At 45.1% G+C, this 20,822-nt stretch overlaps 1 protein-coding gene across 1 annotated transcript; it reads right to left on the reverse strand.

Moving 5' to 3' along the window:
* Positions 1 to 4,255: 4,255 nt before the first annotated feature.
* Positions 4,256 to 5,379, reverse strand: foxb2 (forkhead box B2). The gene has a single exon (XM_085999504.1). It carries the CDS (start codon positions 5,207 to 5,209, stop codon positions 4,256 to 4,258), a length of 954 nt encoding a protein of 317 aa, XP_085855630.1. The 5' UTR covers positions 5,210 to 5,379.
* Between the last annotated feature and the right edge of the window lie 15,443 nt (positions 5,380 to 20,822).

Here is a 20,822-nt window from a genome sequence, read left to right on the forward strand (position 1 = left end):
CCCTGTCCCATCCTTTCAGAATTTTAAACATTTTGATCATATTGCCCAGCAATCTAATTCTAACAACCGCCCCCCTCCCCCACCATTTTCAAGTCTGTCTTTGTATTTGCTTCCCCTCATACCAGCAGTGAATCTGCCTTGTACCCTCACTGGAGCCTCAATATCCTTCCTATAGTGTTGAGCCCAATATTGCACACAGGACTATAACTGAGGTCTTATTAAGCTTTTATAAACAGATTACCAAAAACTTTGTGACTATGTTACATGTTTGCCATGTAAATTTCGTTCATTACTGTATATATCAAATAATACCTCAAAGGAGAGCAACAGCATGCAACTTAGAATGGGGCGTAAGAATCTCAGAACATTTGGGAGCAATTACAATGCAAGAAGGCTGTCTCTTTGTTGGGCTTGAATCGTTTTTTAAGCTCTTAATGTTTGAATGTATCTCTCCACCTGGATCCGTTACCGTTATTAAAAAGTCTAGACTAGAGCTGTACCTCTCCTCACCCCTCCCCTTAGCCCTCTGCACGGTTGTAACTTTGATTATTGAATAAGCATTACACGACAGAGTAGAATGTTTTGTAGAATTTTCGGTTGTTCTTGTATTGGATAATTAATCACATAACCAAACGGAAAAGTCAGTTCAATAATAAGGTGACAGTTTGAGCGTAACTATTTGCAGATAGTGACACTAGCTGGTCCCCCTTTCAAAAAGTCACACGGATTTGTATCTGCTGGTTGTAGCGTGTCATGATTATAGAGGCTTGAAAGATGATATCGTTATACAGTAAAATGCATTTAATGTGACAGTTACACATTATGATCGAATTGGCAGTAATAAACAATCACTTATTAGTTACTGTTTGTGTTCAATGTGTAATCATCGAAGGCAAAAGTACTGATCCGGCCATGTTAACAGTCCTGAGAGACACTCGAGGTCAAGAGATGAAAAATAAAGCGGTGAATTTATTTCAGGTGCTGATAATCTTCACATTTTTCTTTCTTATTCTGTCTATGTTATTTTGTTTTAAAATTGAATCCTGTCATAGATGTTCCCACAGCAGTATTATTGCATTCTGTCCGATATTCCAAGATTGGATTGATTCGACTTTTATGCTGCTCCAGTCGCGTACAAAACATCAAGACGTTTTAAATCGCGGGAAAGTGATTAAAAGTAATTAATTTGCTAACGTTAAGAGATTTTAGTCTATAGACACGCCAGGGATTTTGATTTCCTTTAAATTCTTCGGCGGTAACAATGTTTTGGTATATGTTAGTGCTGTGTTTGATTATTGGTGCCAGTGTATTGCACTACAATACTATCTCAAAAGTATTTTTGACTAAATGAAATCACGGGAATATATTTCCACGGCTGAACCATATTTTAGTCAGTTCAGTGAATGTTCACACATTTTGTTTAATGAGCCAGAAACAATACAAGTGGGGCGATTAGCTCAGTTCACTGTGATACGTCAACAGGTTAACAACACGAAGATTTATGCAAGGCGAAAAGGCTGTTCGGACCACCACGCTGCTTGAATGATACTCCTTTTGAATCTGGGCTCTAATAATTTAAAAAAGGGGAAAAAAAACTAATCTAATTGAACCATCATATGTTACAGAGTTTAGCTTTGAAATAAACTATTCGCTTTTCTTCCTGTCATCTCTTCGGAGTGTCTTTCGCTCACTCGCGCCATCAGTTATTTCCCAAGTTCTAAAACAAGTTTTAAGAAATTGAAACAAAATCAAAATAAATGTAAAAAAAACCCAGCTGTCTTTCAAACCCCGAGGATGGAAATACATAAGTAGAGAATTGTTAAACTTACGCCTAAAAGAGAAAAAAACCCAGTAAGTTGTATTTTGCTGCTTTCATCTTTTTCGAACAAAGGGTTAAAGACTTATAAATATTCGACCCCGTTATTCCCACTACTTCCATAATAAAAGCGAACTCACCTTTTGTTTGTGTATCTGCTTTGGTTAAACTTGTTATTACATTCGACGCATAGGATTTCAAACGGAATCGCATTTAAATAATTTGACATGTGTGCAACTTCACTCTCATCTTTCATCTGTTGAATTCGAAATCCGAAGAATATACTCATACTGATACTTGGAGACGTTGCTGGGAGGCAGGTTGCAATTCCTTGGAGGCCTCAGCTGACCGTTTGCGTTGGATACTGTCATCCAATTTATTATGCTGAAAACCGGCAAGAGCACAAAGTTGGTATATGATGGAAAGAGAGTCTGTACAGTGCGAATAATGTTGGAAAACTGTACTTTTTGTTACGTAAGCTTTGGCAATATGGTTCCCTGTAAACTTTCATGCCAATAAAGCATTTGAATTGAATTGAATTGAATTGAATTGTTCGGAAGGAACACATTAATTAGTATTCGAGCACATTTTACTGGCTATGTTAACTGAAGTGTTCGACTGGATTTGGCAGAACTGCACTTTTGGACTTCTTCAGTGTCATGCACAGTTTAAACCATATTTAAATATTTGTTTTTTAAAAAAAGCTATTAAACACATATTGGACGGGAAATATTTAATAACCTTTGTTTCCGATAAAAGCTCCTGTGTACAGTATACATAAAATGTTCTGAACAATTATTCACAGATGAAATATTCAATTCAATACGAATATATACAAAACGAACGAAAGTTGGAACCACCTTTCACGACGGGTTTACTATACATCTATATTCACAATCCAGCAATTCCATTCAGTTTTTGATCGTAAAGTGCTATTACATTGCTCTGATTTTGATCGCACCATATTTAACATCACAATGAAACCAAGCTGCGTGTCAAAGGAAATGCGAAAAGAAAGGAAAGAGGACAAAACCTGAAATTTCTACGCACTACAAAGATGATGTGAAAAGCAGATTTTTTTTTCTCTCTCGCGAAACGAAACTTGTGTAACTGTCAGGAAATACCTACCCTAGTCTTGTAGGCTAACATGAATTCGCCACTGTGTGAAAACTATTGGACAATATCAATTGCGCCCTGTCCACTCAAATGAGGAGTGTAAGTTTACATGCCGTAGTTCCCTAAAGTACGGATTTTTAAAGAGACATCCGTTTAACATTCTGCGGCGCTTCAATACAAATTCTGTCAAAATCTGAGCCCAGATTTAATTTTCAAAAGGATTATCCCTCTTTAACGTGTTTTTCTTTCACTGTTTGTAAAATAAGTACTATGAAGTAATTAGGTCGAACAGTATATACATGACCATTTATCAAATTCTGCACCATAACTCGCGTTTTGTTTGGACAACGTTTAAATCATTCATTGTGACTGTTTAAACACAGCGCATGTTAAAGAACTGTGCAGGTATCTGAACCCGGAACAACACATAGGAGCTTGTTCACTATCATTATTTATTACGCAATGAATAATCTGTATTTTTAAATGAATCCGTAGTATTGGAGTAAACACTGAAGAAATGTTTGTATGCTGCAAAATAGATCGACTTGTTTTTATTTGTACAACTTGTGGAAGTAATAAAAAGAAATCGCCGCAATTTAACAATAGTCTCTGAGCTGCGATACTGAGAGTTTTGAAGCTACAGCCAACGCGTCCCTTTCAAAACTTGCCAACTTCACCAACTTACACCGCTTACACCAACTTCACCAACAAACATGTTCCCGTTTCAAATATTTTTGACCCGATTTGAAATACCTAAAGTACAGGCAAACAAATAATCTCAATGTTCATCAAATTCCTGCTGGGTGCTATTTTACAGCTACTTATATGCGAGTCAGTTTGTAAATCATTCTTCTGTTCCTGTTCGGACCTATTTCACTTCACAGGATTCCACTTTAAAGGTTTTTTTTTACCGCAGTTGCTGTTTAATGATGTTCAGGTTTCGAAATCACCGGAAAGCACTGATCACTGATGCTATCTGGTGAATTCTGAATATTACAAAACTGACAAGCAGACTGATGGATAATGCACAGCTTTAAATACCCACAAATACGGCGAAAATGTATTCTTTCCCCATATCCAGGGATTTATTCCAGGTACATACAGCTTTCTATCTGTATTTTTAGGTTACTGACGACCCATTTACAGAAAGTAAATCCTCTTACCTGAAAATTCTCTATTAAAATATTTCCCCGATTTATGTCTGACTATGATTTATGCACCTTTAATGAAACAAAACATTTTCTGCTATAATTAACCTTTTCACATCATCTTTAATCAATTCCTTCCCTTTAAAAACTGATCTATACTTCAGCCTATTCGCCCTCAGGAATGGACGAGCACGGAGTGTAAGGAATTAGTTTTGCCCTCAGTGGAGGCTGATCGAGTCTGATCTAGATGTAAAGAGGATGAAGATGATGACGGACAGATCTGCGTGGGACTGCCTGGCAGGGCTCCTGGAGCTGGCATTGTGGAGATAGACGCCAGGGACACTGTAGGTTTGATGGGCACAGGGACGGCTGGCATAGTCTGGGTGCCTGGGTGACAGAGCGTCTTCATGGGCACCCCAAACGGGCTGTAATCTGGAGAAACTGGCATGGGGGCCATGGAGTCTATGACACCAACATGGGGCCACATGGATCCCACCATGTTACTGAGCTGGCTGGGCACTGGGTAACCAAGGTGGTGCATTACAGAGGCTAAAGGAAGCCCACTGGCCATCATGCTCTTATAGTCCCTTCCAATGATGTTCTCGATGGCAAATGGGTGCTTAAATCCAGTGGACTGGGGCCCGTTGACCCCATAGGGCTGGAATTGGGGCAAGCGCCCCATACCTGGGGCCGTCTCCGGCGAGGCCAACCCCAACTTGGCTTGTTGCTGGTGGTGGTGGTGCTGGAAATAGTGGATCATTTGTGAATTTTTGGCGGACAAGTGTTCTGACCGGTGCACCTTAAACCTCTTACGGCGGCGGAGGAAACTCCCATTCTCGAACATGTCCCCACAGTCAGGGTGAAGAGCCCAAAAACTGCCTTTGCCTGGCTGGTCGGGTCTGCGCGGGATCTTGATGAAACAGTCGTTAAAAGAGAGGTTGTGGCGGAGAGAATTCTGCCACCGCTGGGTGTTCTCTCTGTAATAAGGAAACCTGTCCATGATAAATTTGTAAATCTCACTTAAGGGGAGCATCTTCTCCGCAGAACTCTGGATGGCCATCGCAGTCAATGAGATGTATGAGTACGGAGGCTTTTGATCACTGTAGGAATTTTTCCCCGGACGAGGCATTTTGGGGGATTATAAAGGGGAAACAATAATCACGAGGGAAACACAAGAATTCACCAATGCACCTCGCCCAGGAAGCGAACCGATGAGCCTGACGACGATCGAGTTGAGTTTCCTGCCCAAGATTCCATAAAATCTCTGAATGCTAAGGTGCTGAACGAATTCGATTGCTTGTTACGCTGTGCTGCTGAAAGATGCCAGAGTTGTAGATGCGGGTTAAAAAGCTCCGCGCTGTCTCACTAGGAGATAAAGAGGCCGAGGAGTGCACACTTGTGTTGTGTGAGCTAACGAGGCTTGTTGTGATCACAGATGCACAGACCCCTGCAGCTCCCTTCAGCGCTTTCTTGCTCTTCATTATCACATGACAATCGCTCAGGGACAAGAAAGAGGAGAGAGAGAAAAAAACCCTACACGAATCTAGTTTCATTTACACCTATTTAGGAGGACTGCTTCGGCCAATAGAACATGCCTCTTGTTTTGAACGCAGTGTGGGGTCGGGCTGAATAGTGAGGGAATGAGGAAATGCGAATGAACAGGCAGAGAGTAGCAAGTATGCGGTTGGCTGCAGTCATTCAGCCGTAAAGTTTAATACTGACTGAACTAATTTCAGTTTAAGAACGGTTATAACAATATTAACTCATTTCTTTCCCTTAAGGATAAAACGTCACCGCGAGATTCTGCAGCGCCCACACTTTACCTGTACTACATTTATTCTACGTGTTGTTTTAAACTTTATCTGATCGGACCTGGGAAATGAATTTTATGATCCCTTTATATTTGCCTCGGATCGCCAGTTACTAACTAAATAAAGCTCAGATTCAAAGATCAAAGCCTCGAAATTAAACGTTTACGGTTCAGGAGTATCCGTCCAATTCCATTAACGATGTGAAAATGTTACAGCTACTGGTCAGTTATAGGTTTATGGCTATGGAATCTATAAAGTGCGTTGACTGTGCTTTTATGCATTTTTTTAAAATGGACACCGTACCATCTTTGGCTTTTCTGCAAATAACCAAGTTCAAAAGGAAGCAAAACGAACCCAGACTGTAGCTCCACATCAGAGAGCAAGGGCGCCTTTCACAACTAGAAAGCGTGCGAGAGAGAAAGACAAAGAGCAGTAATGAGGAAAACAGACCGAAAGAAGGAAAGAATAATTGAAAGATATGTTGGGAGAAAGAAAAGTGAAAGTAATACAAAATAGATTTTCAGCCTTTCAAAGATATTCCACCATTTACTTGGGAGTTTATTCGAAATTAAAAGTAAATATCCGGCGCTACTCTAAAGCAGGTATGAGGGTCAGACGGCTACCTGCGGTACAGAGGGGCTATCGATAGTTATTATCCACAAACAATCCATTGCGACTAATATGTCAAGATGTGAATAATGTCATTTTTAAGGGTTTGTCTATTTCTGTTAATCTTCTATCACCGCGTCTGTCTTCAATGGGCATAAAGAAGCAGCAATGTTAACAACCCGTCGAGTGCTGATTGACGGACCAAATCAGAGGAAGCTATTGATACGGCATCTTTCCACTTTGCATTTGCAAGGCAATACTAGAAAGCTCGGTTAGTGGTAAACGATACTGTCATTATAAATGTCGGCAGATATTTCAGTTTCGTCTGAAATATATTCAGTTGCAAAGTGAATAAAATGCATAAATTCTAACTTTTTTGAAGTTGATGGAGCTAATCGACGCTAAAACATTTGGCATGTGCCATTTAAAAATAGCAATGTTTAGATGGTAAAAGCATGCTCGTCAGTTCTCCATGACATGGGCAATTAGATTAGTTGTACAGGTCGGTATGAGTGAGGCACATCCTATCACTGCAATACTAGTTTAAATCGGAGTGGAGTGGGGAGGAATTCTACTCCAACATGAAATACATTTTAGACCAAAAAACTAACACGGAATTGTTTCCCAGCTTTGGATGGGAAATTTAAACTAGTGACACTATAGTTGTTTTTCTCGCAGTTTTAATAAGGGTCAGCAGTATGTAACAGAGACTCCGATGTGAAACGTTGATCTAAATAAAATCCAGAGGCGATATATTCCGGAGAGTCCCAGGAGTGACTTTTCCTGGAGAGATCCCTCTGCTTAACTACAGCTGGTAAAAAGGCAAGTCGCGGGCCTAAATCACGAAGCACAAATGGGTCGGAACCCCAGATTCTTTCCAGCTGTGCTGCGTGGAGCTAGACTGTAACAGCACTGCGTGTGATGTAACACATGGAGGCAAAAATGGACAATAACCAGGAAGTTGTATCATAACATTTCCATCTTCTAAACAAGTAATATATCAGATTAATATAATAGCTGAAATCGGGAAGAAGATTTAGGATTCAAGTTTTCGATCTGACTCGTAAATCTTTTGCAGATGATTTTCTGATATTACCCAGTATTGCACACCGCGGGTTAATGGGGAATAACTGGCCGAACCCTTGCTAAACTGTTCTGATTACTCTGGCTAATTCAAACAGTGAGGTGAAAAGTGCCGTTTGATTGACACCGTCCGGTTAACATTAAGAGCTGCGGAGATTTGGAGGATGGAGATGTGACATTTTCGCAAATCCAAAACCAGCACCCGGAGGGGTGAATGAAAAGCACGAACGCTGCGTTTCCCTCCCGATTCATCAGGAACATTCAAAACGAAATCCACTTTACCGTAGTTATACAGGAAACGCCCGATCAGCTGAAAACTGTAATCGCAACTACAATTTGAGACCCAGGTCGTTTACTTGTAAGATGTAAAAAAAGGAATTAAAATCGCCACAGCAATTACTTTAACAAAGAATGAGGGTGGTCAAAAAATAAAAATAAACATTGGGGCATAAAGAAACGATAGTTCTGAAGGAGGGCTTTTAGAGGAAAGGGACGTGATGTATATTTCCATCATTTTCTGTTTTTATTTCATGTTAATCTCTATATTCTGAAATCACTGCAGCACGGGTTACCGGCACTGAACATGGCCTAACGTGTATTAGTGCCACCTAGATGTATCTGGACTATTGATTAACTTTGAAATTGGAGCAAGCAATCCGGTAAAGCTGAATACTGTATCAGTCACTCAGCCCTCATACCCAGGCTGGCCATAGGTGCCACAAGTCCCCGCTATCAAACTTTCCCTTTTGCTAGCTCCTGTAACTATTAATTCTTCTTCTATTTAAATCGTCCTGTGGACAGTCCCGCTATCCAGTCTTGGGTTTCCACGCTTTTCCATAAGTGGCACCTACTCCATTACCTTTCAAGGTGACCTTGAGGCAAAGTAGGCCACTCGCCAACAACGACCTCCACCTATATAGTATCTTTAATGTACAGCAGATGTCCCAAGGCATTTCACAAATTGGCACCACAAAATAGATGCCAAGAGAGAGTAGACCAAGTGACTGAAAGGGGAAGTGGGTGATGCTGGAGTCAGAAGAACAAAGTGTTCAGGATGGGATATAGAGCTGAAGGAAATTGTAGAGATTGGGTGGTCATGCAGGGATTTATAGCTGAAGATGCGGATTTTAAATTCAATGCACCTAGGGATGGAGAGCCAATGCAGATCAACATGGACAGCACTCCACATTACTTAAGGGTTAATCTCTGCCCGCCCAGCCGACAGTCAGTAACACATTTATATTTCGGAAGCATCCAGTCTCTAGTTCTGTGCCCTACTCAGGTTTGAGCATCAGACAGAAGTGTTGACTTGGCAGTAGCCTTCTGTACTCTCCTCTTCACATTGCATGGAAAATCATTCATAGTGCCACTAAGTGACATTTACTGACCAATAACCTGTTTTCTGATGCTTACTTCGGGTTTTGCCAGAAACATTCGGTTCCACACCTCATCACAGCCTTGATCCAGACATTTGATGCAAGAGCTGTATATCAGAGGAGAAGTGAGAGTAGCTGCCCATGGCATCAAGGCAGCACTTGACAAAATTTTGCACCACGGAACCCTAGAAAAACTAAAGCCAATAAGGTCCAGGAGAAAACCTTCCAATTGCTGGAGTTATACCTACAGAAAAGATGATCATGGATGTTGGATCCCAATTGTTGCAGCTCCAGGATATTACTGCAGGAGTTCCTCAAGGAACTAATCTTGGGTTAATCACCTCAGCTGCTTCATCAAAGACCTGACCCTGTCATATGATCTGGAGTAGGGATGTTTGCTGAAGTTCAGCTCCATTTGCAACTCCTCCAATAATGAAGCAGCACATGCCAGCCTATGGCAGGACCTGGATAACATCCAAGCTTGGGCTGACAAGTGGTAGGTAACATTCCCACCACATAAATACCAGGCAATAAACTTCTCCACCTTTAGCAGCACTGCAATTGTTGAGTTCCCCCATCATCAACATCCTGGGAGTTACTACTGACCAGAAGCTTAACTGGACCAAGCATAACAACATGGTTACAAGTGCAGGGCAGAGGCTGAGCATTCTGATGAGTGGAACACCTTCTGACCCCTCAAAGCTTCTGCACCATCTACAATGTGATAGGATATACCCCACTTGCCTAGATGGGTGTAGCTGCAACAATGTTCAAGAAGCTGAAAACTATCCTGGACAAAGCACTGCATCGACTCACCAAGCTTACTTTGACACTACCTCCGAGCCCTGCAACCTTTATCACCAAGAAAAACAAGAGCTGCACAATCATAGCAACACCATCATCATAAAATCCCCCTCTGTCACATATCATCCTAACTTGGTTGATGGATTGTAGGTGATGGTGTTCCCATGATCATATACTGCCATTTTGTCATTGTCACGGATCAAAATCCTCGAATTCCCTACCTAGCCACATTGTGAGAGCACCATCAGCGCGACACAGCAGCAGTTCAAGGAGAAGGCCCAATATTAGCTTTTCAGTGCAACTTGAGTTGGCCAATAAATGCAACGTTGCCAGATTCGCTCATATCGTGCAAATAATATTTAAAAAACACAATCCTGTGAGAACAATATTAAGATGGATGCATTAACAGAATTTCTTTTTACTCTTGTGATCCTCGTGTATTCTGTTTTCTTAAGTTGACCATTTTTATTTTTGTCACTGTTATTTGGTAGTGAATATTTTGTGATAAGAATACATGGATTCCTCCCTCCAATTTTCACTCATTCTGTCACAAAGGCAGTCACTCATGCCAGGATGATTCTATTAGCACTGGTAGGCCTTCTGTAAGCTGTCCTACTGGCCATTTTTCATGTGTCATCAGACTATTTTACTGTGGGGTAAGGTTTCATACCAGAGGCTGATGATGTGCTAATCTGATCTCCATATATGCACTTTCCAACAAGAATCAATCAATAATGACCAGGAACATGAAGCCTATTGTTTTTTCCTTTCTTTAGCCCAGGAGCAGTGAGCCACTTGTAGCAACCCTAGCACCACCTTAGTTAAGATCAGCCAATACAGCATATACCAGGGATCAAACCTAGGACCATCCTGCTCTGTACTACTTTGGGTGATGCACTTACCTACTGACCTACCCACAGAGCTAAACAGGTGGCTTTCCAATATATATTGACACTGTAATGCAGCATTGAAATACCTAATTTATTTTTATTATTTATTTAATGGGGAAATGACTAAAGTTGTATTTTTAAGGCAAGCAGAGCCAGAGAATTTTGTAATGATTTAAAAAATATATACACAGTTCACACCAACATTACTACAATAGCAAAATACAGCGGATGCTGGAATTCTGAAATAACATTAGAAAATGCTTGAAACATTGACGAATGGTCACAGACCTGAAACGTTAACTCTGTTTCTCTTTCCACGGGTGCTGCCTGACCTGCTGAGTGTTTCCAGCATTTCCTGTGGTTATTTCACACCAACATTAGTTGAACAATTCCGCACAACACACTATCCTGTAACCGTCTTCTCATTGTGGGTAGGGACAGTTGCTTGCTGGTGTTCTTAAGGTAGCTGATGTTATTGTTACTGTTACTGTAGTGGCAAAACCCCGAGGGTGAGGCTACATTAAAGAATAGTGCATCCCTCACGAATACTGTGCTATCCTTCCATTCTGGTTTTGTTACTGCACCAGTGCACATGCTTAGTGGTTCTTCTAACGTGCAAGGAATCAGAGCACTAGCGCGTTGCCCAGTTCACCCAGGCACACATGTATCCATGCTGGTTGGTGGTACTGGCACAAGGAAGGGTGAGGGAAGGTCAGACATGCGCTGGTAAGTGAGTTCAGCTTAATTAATTCACAATGTGTTTGCTCCAGCTGTTGCACTAGAGCTGGAACAATGTTAATGCATGTGAAACTCCAGCTTTTGGAGGATCTGACAGGAAGCACAACAGGGATACTGATTCCAGGCAACTGACACACTTTGATATTATAATGCCAATTCTTATGGTGTACTGCAGCAGGTCTAATGTGATTATTCTAGCTCTCCAGAGCTTTCTATGTTTCCTTCCCACCCAACAAGGAATCTGGGACAGAGACTGATCTGAGCAGTAGTACAAATATGCAAACAAAAGATGTTTGGTGAAAAATAGAAAGCTTCATTTAGAGACAGCCAGAATCCCATGCATGATATACTGCTGCATCCTGTACAGACTTCTGCTACTTTTATACTGCATCAAAAAGTACAATTTTGGCTTTGTTTTAGCAGCAGTGTGAGTGGGGTTGAGTTTTTGATTAGAATGCCTAAAGTGCTACTTACTGACCTCTGAGTGCTGGTGACATTTTTAATGATAGCAATTCCACCCTTGTTGGTTGTCTCACTACCCTTGTCTATTTTATACTGTATGTTTGGTGCTGTGTCAGTGCCTAGAAATTTCTGAAGTGTAGTATTAAAAACGCTATAAGAATTTAAGAGGTAAAATTCATCCTGGGCAGTAGTGCAAAATGGGCAACAGCAAAATAGCAGCCTGTTTTACACTCTACCTGATTGTTTTTTTCCATTGATTTCAATGGAAAAGAAAATTGAGCGGAGTGCAAAATGGACTGTCGATTTACTATCGCTCATTCTACATTACCGCCCAAGACAAACTTCACCCCCTTAGTCTCTATCCCTAATACACAGATCACACTGTACGACTTGAAATACTCAGATGTATCTTAATTGAGGTTGACTACCTAGTCATAATTATTTTTACAGAAATATGTAGAAGCAGTTTATAGAGGTTATATATAGTTGTGTACCACATGTTAAAGCTTACTCTGGGATGTCCTAAACTGCCTATAAAACTCTCGCTGCTTACTCTGTGAACAAGCTCTATGGGATTGACACATTTGTCAGAATGCTTAATGATTTTAAAACATTTGTAAATTTAATCATGATAAAACAGATTAAAATGTTTCTATTTGTAAAGTATGGCCCTGGAATTTTGATGTTATGGGATTAAAAATGATGGGGTTAAAAATTAAAAAATGGAGACCCAATCACAATCTGTCTCCAACTTCCGGTTTTAATTGCAGCCAGTCACTGGACACTGGGAAAGTGCCAGTAGATTGGAATCAGGTTGATGTGGTGCCCATATCCAAAAAGAGGATAAAACAGACACAGGCAAATACAGACCCACTAGTCTCACTCCTATCCCATATAAAATAATGAATTAAATTATCAGGATTAAAAAGAGGATTATTTGTAGAATAGTAACCTAGTAAATAGCAGCCAAAATGGATTCAGAAGGAGGGAGATATTGTCTGACCAACTTCCTTGATTTATATGAGGAAGTGACATCCCAAGTGGACTATGGAAAGCCGTACAACATAGTATATCTCGACTTCAAAAAGGTGTTTAACAATATTCCACACAAAAGACTAATTATTTAAATTCAAAACTGTGGGGATTCAGGGTAAACCCAGGAATCGCTAAGAAACTGGCTGAAGGGTAGAAAATAACGAGTGCTCATTCGAGGAGTTCTGTTGGGCTGGGAGGGGGATGTACTGCATGGAGAGCCCATGAGCACTCTTTTGGGACCATTACTGTTTCTTTTTAAAAATTAATTCACGGGATGTGGGCGTCGCTGGCAAGGCCAGCATTTATTGCCCATCCCTAATTGCCCTTGAGAAGGTGGTGGTGAGCCGCTTTCTTGAACCACTGCAGTCTGTGTGGTGAAGGTACTCCCACAGTGCTGTTAGATAGGGAGTTCTAGGATTTTGACCCAGCGACAATGAAGGATCGGCGATATATTTCCAAGTCAGGATGTTGTGTAACTTGGAGGAGAACTTGGAGGTGGTAGTGTTCCCAAGCGCCTGCTGCCCTTGTCCTTCTAGGTGGAAGAGGTCGCGGGTTTGGGAGGTACTGCTGAAGAAGCCTTGGCAAGTTGCTGCAGTGCATCTTGTAGATGGTACACACTGTAGCCATGGTGTGCCGGTGGTGGAGGGAGTGAATGTTTAAGGTGGTGGATGGGGTGCCAATCAAGCGGGCTGTTTTGTCTTGGATGGTGTCGAGCTTAGAGTGTTGTTGGAGCTGCACTCATCCAGGCAAGTGGAGTGTATTCCATCAATTTACATAAATGACCTGGATTTAGACCCTTAATACAAATTGGACAAATTTGCTCATGATACCAACCAGGCAGGAGAAGTGGAATTGAAGGAAGCTGCTCAGAAATTAGAGATTGAGTTGGATAAAATATGCACATGGGCAGACCAATAGCAGATGAAACTCAGTGCAAACTTGTACAAAGTATTGCACCTAAAAAGGAAAATAGGTGATATATGCACATCTATCGCATTGAAATAGCTAAGGATGCAACTGAAAGAGATCTAGGAGTAGACTTAGGGGGAAAAATCTGGTTGGTTAGCGCCTCCCGTTAGCGCCTCCGGGGGCATTAATGACTTACCGCCTGTGCGTGGCAATTTTAGCAGTGCCCGCGAAATTCAACTGGCGATTTGCGATGGCGCTAAACACTACCACTATGATCTCATGCTCCCAGAGATCGTGACATCATCCAAGAGCGCATCGCCCCGGTAATGCACCAGACCAGAAATTGATTCTTGTCCCCCTGCCTCAGCGCCTGCTGCTAGGAACGATAGGTAGAGGGGGACGGTTTGCAGTCGGCTCGGAGCTGGGGGAGCGCTATTTAAAGGCATGTGCTTCCTGTTTTTTCCTGTTGGCAATCAATTCTGCTTACACACATTGAGAGAGGGAGAGAGGCATTTGGAGAGATTTGATGGTTTCCGACTTGAAGGAGTTTTGGTCGTCAGCAAAACTAATCAGGTTCCCATTTCTTTTACCTTTGGTACTATCACATTTACAAGATTAATGGGGGCTGTACTAGCACGGGGCCTCGCCCTCCAGCTTCACCATCGGAGGCAGAGGAGGCGGAGAGAGAGAGTGGAAAATGTGGCCAGAGGGAAGAGGGCCAACAGGGCTCTGCACAGGAGACCTTACCCTCCCAGGGTATTCCAGGAGCAATTCTCATACATTCATCTGTCAGAAGAGCAGTGTATTAGAAGGCTCCGCTTCAGCAAGGAGGTGGTCACAGAGCTCTGCCAGCTCCTGCAACCAGAACTCCAGCCTCAGCTCAGGACCAGGATGTTTCTGTCGGTGGCAGTGAAGGTCACAGTCGCTCTCTGTTGCTTCTGCAAGGGCCAATCGTGAATGCCTCATTACACAGCGCTTCTGATGAATTTCTGCACCAATGGCTCCTTCCAGGCTTCAATAGGGGATATTGCAAACATCTCCCAGTTTGCTGTCCATTGCTGCTTCCAGGAGGTCACAGATGCTCTCTAGAGAAGGAGAAGGGAGTACATCTCATTCCCCATGATCCAAGACAAACAGCATGAACGTGCATGTGGCTTCGCAAGGATAGCGGGCTTCCCCATGGTTTAGGGCGCCATTGACTGCACGCACATGGCATTGTGGGCACCTCATCAAAATGCAGAGGTGTTCTGCAACCGCAAAGGTTACCACTCTCTGAACATGCAGTTGGTGTGCGACCACAGATAGCGCACCCTCGCCGTCAATGACTGCTATCCTGGCAGCAGCCATGATTCATTCATCCTGCACCAGACTGGTGTCCCAGCACTGTTCCAACCACCGCATCAAGCTCACAGCTGGCTCCTTGGGGACAAGGGTTATCCACTCACCACCTGGCTGATGACACCGCTCCGTAACCCCTCCTGCTGAGCTCGCCTACAATGAGAGCCATAGCACCACTAGGCACCTCATCGAACAGACTATTGGTGTGCTGAAGCAACAGTTCTGGTGTCTTGACCACTGCAGTACTCCCCTGATTGAATACTGGTTTTCATAGTTGTGTGCTGCCTGCTGCACAACCTTGCCATTCTGAGGACCCAGCCATTGCCAGCAGGGATTGGTGAACCACCTCAGGAGGAGGAAGAGGGAGAAGAGGAGGAGGCAGAGGAGGAGGATGAAGAGGAGGAGGAGCAGCAACAACGTGGGAGGGAGGCGTTCAATGTTGCTTCTGCAAGGGCCGCGTGAACGTCTCATTACACAGCGCTTCTGATGAATGAGAGAGCAGATGGCATTTGGGCTCAACAATCACATCATTATAGCCAGCCCATAGCCCATATGACCGGTCAAAGTTCCAATAAGAAACATAAGGAAATTTGTACAGGAAACTTTCTGGTATCCAGCACTGACGGGACCGAGCTGGTGCCAGTCGATCAACACTGCCGGAGAAACCAGCGCTAACGTTAAAACATACGGAGCTTCTGAGCTCCGTATCTAGCAACAAACCCTGTTGCTTAGCAACAGCTTCAAAACAGTCGGCGCAGCTTGCAAGCGTCTCTGTAGCTAAGCAACAGCTTCAGCTAGACGCTTGCAGAGCCAGGAATGGAGAAAAAAAGCAACGAAAAGTAAAAAAAGTTATCGGAACTGACTCCTGAATTTTGCCGGTGGATAGAGCATTCCGGAGATTTAACCTCCGTTTAAACGAAAGTTTCCTGTAAACATTTTGATTATTCTGAACAAATGTGTCTTATTAAGCACAACCAATAACAAACAAACACAACAATTTATTAACAAACAGATCTGGTTCTTGGCACAATGAAATAATTCTTAACAAAGTGAACAATCTCTTCTTCTTAGGCAATCCCTCGGAACCGAGGATGACTTGCTTCCACATTAAAAATGAGTTCTCAGGTGACTGATGAGTCCAATGCGGGATCTACAGTCACTGTCACAGGTGGGGCAGACAGTGGTTGAAGGGGCGGGTGGGTGGGGTGCTTGGGTTGATGTGCGTTCCCTGCGCTGCTTGGCTTCTGCTTGCTCCCAGCGAAGAGACTTGAGGTGTTCCACTTTGTGCGGTCTTGGGCCAGGGATTCCCAGGTGTCACTGGGGATGTTGCACCTTTTCAAGGAGGCTTTTAAGGTGTCCTTGAAGAGTTTCCTCTGTCCACCTGGGGCTCTCTTGCTGTGTTGGAGCTCCGAGTAGAGCGCTGGTTTTGGGAGTCTCGTATCAGGCATGCGGACGATGTGACCTGTCCATCGGAGCTGATCAAGTGTGGTCAAAGCTTCAATGCTGGGGATGTTGGTCTGAGCGAGAACACTGACATTGGTGCGCCAATGGATTTGCAGGGTCTTGTGGAGGCAGCATTGGTGGTACCTCTCCAGTGCTTTGAGGTGCCTGCTGTACATGGTCCATGTCTCTGAGGCATACAGCAGGGCGGGTATCACTGCTGCTCTGTAGACCATGAGCTTAGTGCTGGGTTTGAGGTCCTGGTCTTCAAACACTCTCTTCCCCAGCTGACCGAAGGCTGCACTGGCACACTGAAGGCGGTGTTGGACTTCGTCATCGATGTCTGCCCTTGTTGACAGTAGGCTCCCGAGGTATGGAAAGTGGCCCACTCGAGAGCAAGAAAGCAGCTCTACAGATGCCTGATGGTCGAGGTCCAACAAAAAACTTGCGACCTAAAGAACAGATGGTGGGTGGAGAAAGCGCAGGAGATCCAGCAGTTAGCCGACAACCACAACATGCGTGGATTCTTTAGCGCAGTCAAGACCATCTATGGCCCAAGCACCCAAAATCCTATCCCACTGCGGGCCAAGAATGGAGAGGTACTCATCAAGGACAGAAAGGTGGTCAGTGCCTGCTGGAAGAAGCACTTCGAAGATCTCCTTAACCGAGACTCTGTCTTCGACACGAGTGTCCTCAACTCCATCCAGCAGCATGCTCCCCACCACCATCTCAGCACAACCCCAGCCCGGCATGAGGTTGAAAAGGCCATCTGACAACTGAAGAACAACAAGGCCTCAGGAGCAGATGGAATCCCTGCCGAGGCACTAAAGCATGGCGGAGAAGCACTACTGGTGCGAATTCATGAACTAATTTCTCTTATCTGGAAGGAGGAGAGCATGCCAAGTAATCTCAGAGATGCCGTAATTGCGACCATCTTCAAGAAAGGTGACAAGTCCGATCGCGGTAATTACAGAGGAGTTTTCCTGCTGTTTGCCACAGGGAAAGTCACCGCAAGAATCCATCGCAATCGCCTTCTCCCAGTGACCAAAGAGCTCCTCCCAGAGTCGCAATGCGGATTCTGCCCATTAAGGGGCATAATGGACATGATCTTCACCGTGCGTCAATTACAAGTGAAATGCAGGGAACAGCACCAATCACTGTACAAACAAACACAACAATTTATTAACAAACAGAACTGGTTCTTAGCACAACAAAATAATTCTTAACAGAGTGAACAATATATTTACAAACACATCCAACTTTTGTACAAACACTCCCCCCATTTGGTCTAAAAATTTTAGTTAGTGGGCCTTCCTCAATGATCTCCCTCCCCTTCGCACATCCCCCCTCCCAGCCCTACTGCTCCTCCATAATGTGGCTGCAGCAGGATGGCGGAAGGCTGCTGAATCTGGGAGCCAGAGACTGCAGATGGCCTTGCCGGATGCCCTTAACCAGCTCTGGGCCTGGAGGGCCCAGATGCAGACTGCAGTAACTCTGCATGGGCGGCAGCAGTCTGGGCTGGCTGGGTTACAGGCTGTGGCAAGTGCAATGGTGGAGTGGCAGTGGTGGGAGCAGGAATGCTGTCACCCTGAGAGAGGACAGCACCTTCGTGCTCGACCAACACACTGCCACTCCCCCAGGGCAGAACCACAGCATCCGGAACAATCTGCTCGAGCACAGATTGCTGGCCTGCTGTGGCACCGTGAGATCCCCAGTGGACTGGGGGTGACTCAGCGACAACAGCAGCAGTCAGCGTTTGAGTGGGATCAATCTGAGACTGCATGAGAGCAGTCTGAGATTGGATGCCAGCAACCACTGACTCTATTACAGCACTAAGCCGCTGCGTTGCCTGGCTTGTGCTGCAATAGATGCTGCCACCTCACCCATTACACACGGCATGGGGTCTGGGTTCCCATGGTCTCCCTGCAAGTCAACCATCCTCTGCAAAGTGGCAAGGATGGGCTCGAGGGTTTGCGCACGGATGACAGCTCTGCTGGCGCCGGACTCCTCCACGCTCCTAGCCAGTGCATCCATGCTCTTGGACACCCTTGCCATTGTACCCATGAGTATTCATCACCGCGATATCGAGGTCCTCATCTGAGTCCTGTGCAGCAGAACCTGTGCACGCACTCACCCTTTGAGAAGATGGCCTCCGAGCTTTCCTTTCTCCATGGCGTTGCTGCAGCCTGCTGGGTCCCGGAGCTTCTCCCACATCAGAGTTAATTCCTCTGCTCCCCTCCAGTGACTGCGTGGCCCCAGTATTCAATGTGTTGCCCTTGGGAGATGCAGGCAGTGAGGCTCCGGCTTGGTGTTCCTGATCCTCTCCCGTGTCGCTGCCACTGGGAGGCTGAGGGACAGGCTGGTCAGCTGGTGGCTCACTATCTGAAAGCATAAAGGCACAAGAGTGGGTTTAACATCAGGGGAGGGGAGCAGGAAGAGAGCAAGGAATGGAGACAGTATACTTAGATGGAAATTGGGAAGGGCTTGTGCTGTGAGAGGTAAGTGGTATGTGAGAAGAAGGAGAGGTGATGAACATACCATTGTTGTCCCCAAGGGGCTCGACCTCTCCGACTGCCACAGCGCCCATGACATGGCTCGCGATGATGCTGTGCACTCGCTCCTGCAGCTGTGTGAGGGGGTGCAGCTCCACCTGACCTCCTCCCGTACGTAGCTGCTCTGTCCTGTTATGAACAATCTTGGCCTGCAGGAAAAAGGACAGCGTGTGAGTGAGTGTGCAGCCATGTCTTTGGCAGATGTGTTTACTATAGTTGAATGTCTGCAAAGTGTGAGATGTGGATGTAACTTTTAGTAGATGGGCATAGTTGGTGGTTTAGTGTAGGTGATTTGGCAGTTTATACCATCTGTGCTCAGAGTGAGGTTGAGATGGTGGGATGTAGAGGTATTTCAAGCATGTACTCACCCTGACTACTGTAGTGTATGTACCTTGAAGAAGGAACTATATTCTGCAGCCCCTGTATACTGCAGTACCAGTAGTGACCACCCCTGTATATAAGCCTGTGTAATAACTTTAGTCATAGAGTCATAGGCCTAGAAATTCAGTAAGGCCCCGCCAGGTCTTCTGCGCCCGAAATTTAGCGCTCGCCCGGATTCCCGCAGCGCCCGCCTGAAATTCAGTTGCCACGGGCGAAGACGGAGGCGGGCGCTACTGCAGGGTTTGGCCGCCTCGATTGGGGCGATGAACGTCTATTTCAGCCGTCCAGCTGCCGCTGCGCCACCCGATGCGGTGCGGCAGGCTGGAGAACTGCAGGCCTCCTCCTTCTCTTAAGGAGGAGCTGCCTGCAGCCGTAAGATCGCCGTTGGATTCTCCCGAAAAATGAGCCCGGCACCACGGAGAAGTGCCGGGCTCGCGGGAGTCAGTCAGCAATGCAGCGGGGGGGGTGGTGCAGGAGTCCGGGGAGGGAGGTGCGGCCATGCGGCCGCCAGGAAAGCGGCCGGCCGCCCCTCCACCTTTATGCGCCGGCCTTTCGGAGCTGCAAGGCACCGTTTTCAAAACGTTGTTTGCGGCCGCTGCAGGCGAGGCGGCCGCAACTGAAGTTGGCTTCGGAGCGGAATCGCGTTGTAACCGGGGCGCTGCGCACACCGATGACGTCATCGGTGCCGGCGCAGCGCTACCGGCTAACGCCGATGTTAGGGCCCAACTTAATTTCGGGCACTAAAAAACTTCCGGCGCAACCCACTCTTTCGCCCCTAAGTGGGCGCAAACGCAACTGAATTTCTAGGCCATAGAGTCATAGGCCTAGAAATTCAGTCGCGCCACTTCTGGGGCGCTAAAGTCGGGCGGGCGCTAAAGTTAGCGCCCGCCGGAAAGTGTAGGCCACTTCGCCGAAATTCAGTAGATTTGGCCAAGGAGTTTGGGCGAGCGCTGAAACTGGCGTTGCACTCCTATCTTTAGGCGCTAAGCCGGCGGTGCGGACTGATAACGCCGAGGCCGGGCGCAGCGCAGGTGCGGTCATGTTTTGATTGACAGCAGACACCCTGACGCCGGCCAGCTCTTAAAGGGGGAAGGGTCGACTTTGTCTGCTGCCACGCCCTGGATAGTGGAGCCCTGCAGCTAGGCCTGAACACTGCTGGTGGACCCAAATAGCGCCTGAAGCCATGCAGAAGGCCCGTGAACGAGCGCAGCGCTTCTCAGAGCATGCTTTGAGGGTGCTGCTTAAGGGTTTTGAAAAGAGAAGAGAGATCTTGTGCCCGGACAGTGGCAAGAAGGCTCCCAGGAGGCAGTACAG

The sequence above is a fragment of the Somniosus microcephalus genome, chromosome 1, assembly GCF_052327205.1.
Source record: "Somniosus microcephalus isolate GS21.2 chromosome 1, FLI_Smic_1.0, whole genome shotgun sequence".
In the NCBI taxonomy this organism is placed as follows: Eukaryota; Metazoa; Chordata; class Chondrichthyes; order Squaliformes; family Somniosidae; genus Somniosus; species Somniosus microcephalus.